This window comes from Mandrillus leucophaeus, unplaced genomic scaffold, assembly GCF_000951045.1.
Source record: "Mandrillus leucophaeus isolate KB7577 unplaced genomic scaffold, Mleu.le_1.0 Scaffold272, whole genome shotgun sequence".
NCBI lineage: Eukaryota > Metazoa > Chordata > Mammalia > Primates > Cercopithecidae > Mandrillus > Mandrillus leucophaeus.
The window spans coordinates 388124-390162 of record NW_012102832.1 but is presented as its reverse complement, the minus strand read 5'-3'; the positions used below and the strand labels follow the sequence as shown (position 1 = coordinate 390162).

General features: G+C 47.8%; 1 protein-coding gene across 3 annotated transcripts in view; it reads right to left on the bottom strand.

Moving 5' to 3' along the window:
* Positions 1–880: 880 nt before the first annotated feature.
* Positions 881–2039, bottom strand: part of MRPL45 (mitochondrial ribosomal protein L45) — a 37663-nt gene continuing 36504 nt past the window's right edge. For 2 of the 3 annotated variants that reach the window (XM_011984697.1, XM_011984699.1), the window contains 2 exons: positions 1807–1980; positions 881–1588 (listed from right to left, as the gene is read on the bottom strand). In XM_011984697.1, the coding sequence (XP_011840087.1) occupies positions 1502–1588; positions 1807–1980 (261 nt within the window). In that variant the 3' untranslated portion in view covers positions 881–1501. Of the gene's footprint in view, positions 1589–1801; positions 1981–2039 lie in introns of all 3 variants that reach the window. The other variant, XM_011984698.1, reaches the window with a different exon arrangement.

Here is a 2039-nt window from a genome sequence, read left to right as displayed (position 1 = left end):
TGCCACCTCGCCCGGCTAGTTTTTTTTTTGTATTTTTTAGCAGAGACGGGGTTTCACCGTGTTAGCCAGGATGGTCTCAATCTCCTAACCTCATGATCCACCCGTCTCGGCCTCCCAAAGTGCTGGGATTACAGGCTTGAGCCACCGCGCCCGGCCGTAGGCCCTATTTTTCAAGAGGAGCCCACACTGGACTGATAAAAGCAACAGTACTATAAGCTAAGTTTATTGCTGGTACAAAGTAGTTCCTCTGGCTGGGCGGTATAGTGGCTCATGCCTATAATCCCAGCACTTTGGGAGGACGAGGCAGGCAGATCACCTGAGGTCAGGAGTTCGAGACCAGCCTAGCCAACACATAGTGAAACCCCATCTCTACTAAAAACAAAAAATACAAAAATTAGCTAGGCATGGTGGTGCATGCCTGTAGTCCCAGCTACTTGGGAAGCTGAGGCAGGAGAATAGCTTGAATCTGGGAGGTGGAGCTTGCAGTGAGCCGAGATCGTGCCACTGCACTCCAGCCTGGGCGACAGAGTAAGACTCCATCTCTAAAAAATAAAACAAAACAAAAACAAAGTGATTTCTCTTGTCACGCTCAGATGACCTAGGACACATGGGCATGTGAGATCCCACACCCTTCTAACAGCCCATCTGGAGCTAAGGAACAAGGAGGGGCTGGCCTATTTTCCTCTGCACAGGTTCATACTCTTGTACACTCACCTTCAACACTGGGCTGGAAAGAACAGTCCCCATCTCCAAGTGGTGCTAGAAATCAGGGAACCAAATACTGCAGATAAATTTTCCAAATGTAACCATCTCTCCATGGTCCCTCCCTCCCCCGGCGCTTCCTGATACAGCCAATAATTAAGAACACAATCAAAGGCTGAGGGACAAATTATTTTTTTGGATTTATATTTTTCCATAAAATACAAATGCTGATTCATCAGTGAGTCAGTAAATGAAAAAGGGCCTCTTAAATATCTTATAAACACTAATTATTCTTTCCCAGTCTAGATTTCCTTAAAGTCACATCACTCACAAGCAGGATTATCTTCCACTTCTGCCATTTGAAGGCCGGTCTATGCCCAGCCTGAACCAGGGGAAATGTACAGAACTCACCAAAATTTTACCAACACTCTGACAGCGTTTTATTTCAAACTCTGATCCCTGCCCTGTGATTACAAAGAGGATGCTGCTGGTTCTCTCTCTCAGTCCCTGCTGTGGAAAAAACTGGTATCCAATGTTCTCTGAAACATACTGTCTTTCATCTAGACTCAGAAGCTAGACATAAAATTTAAAAAAGAAGAGTGTACATGGCCATGTTATACCTGCCACCTGCTAGGGCCCAGCCATCAGCCATGGTTGCTGAGGATGAGACTACTGAAAAGACCTGAGCAGGATGGGAGAGAACAAAGGCAGTTCTTTCTATAGCATGATGGGAATGGGAGACTTCAAAGCTTCCAGCAGCCTCATCACCCAGGCTTCACCCTAGAAGTCATTTTTGTCATCAGGCTAGCTGAGGCTTCTGGGCCTCTCCTTGTGCCTCTTCATATTCTTCTTCTGGTTTCAGCTGAGGGCCAGGGATCATCACCGTCTGAAAGAGTAGGATGCCAAGTTACCCACCAACCAAGCCCATGGCTAACCCAGAAGAACTTCATCCCCTGCTCCCACCCATCCATCCGCCCACCCACCAAGCCTTCCCTTCCCCGGTGGTGCATCACCCCCTCTTGCCACTAGGGGGAGCCCAACAGAGTGGCTTAGCAGACCCCAAGTACTGCCTCAGCTCTCTTTAAACCATGCAAGCCACCTTACCTTAAGGATGGGCTGCTTAGGGGGTGCCCATGGCGGAACGATCTTGCTATGCATTCTCCAGCTTCCATATGGGTTTGTCAACTGCTTTTCGAATACAACATACTCCAGGACATCCTTGGGTACATCTTCCTGTCCATACATCAACCGGCCAAACCGGTCATAGATGGCCAGAGTCTGCAAGGATACAAGCAAATCTGGCCTCTTAGTTTTTTTGGTGTGTGAGTGTGAGTTGT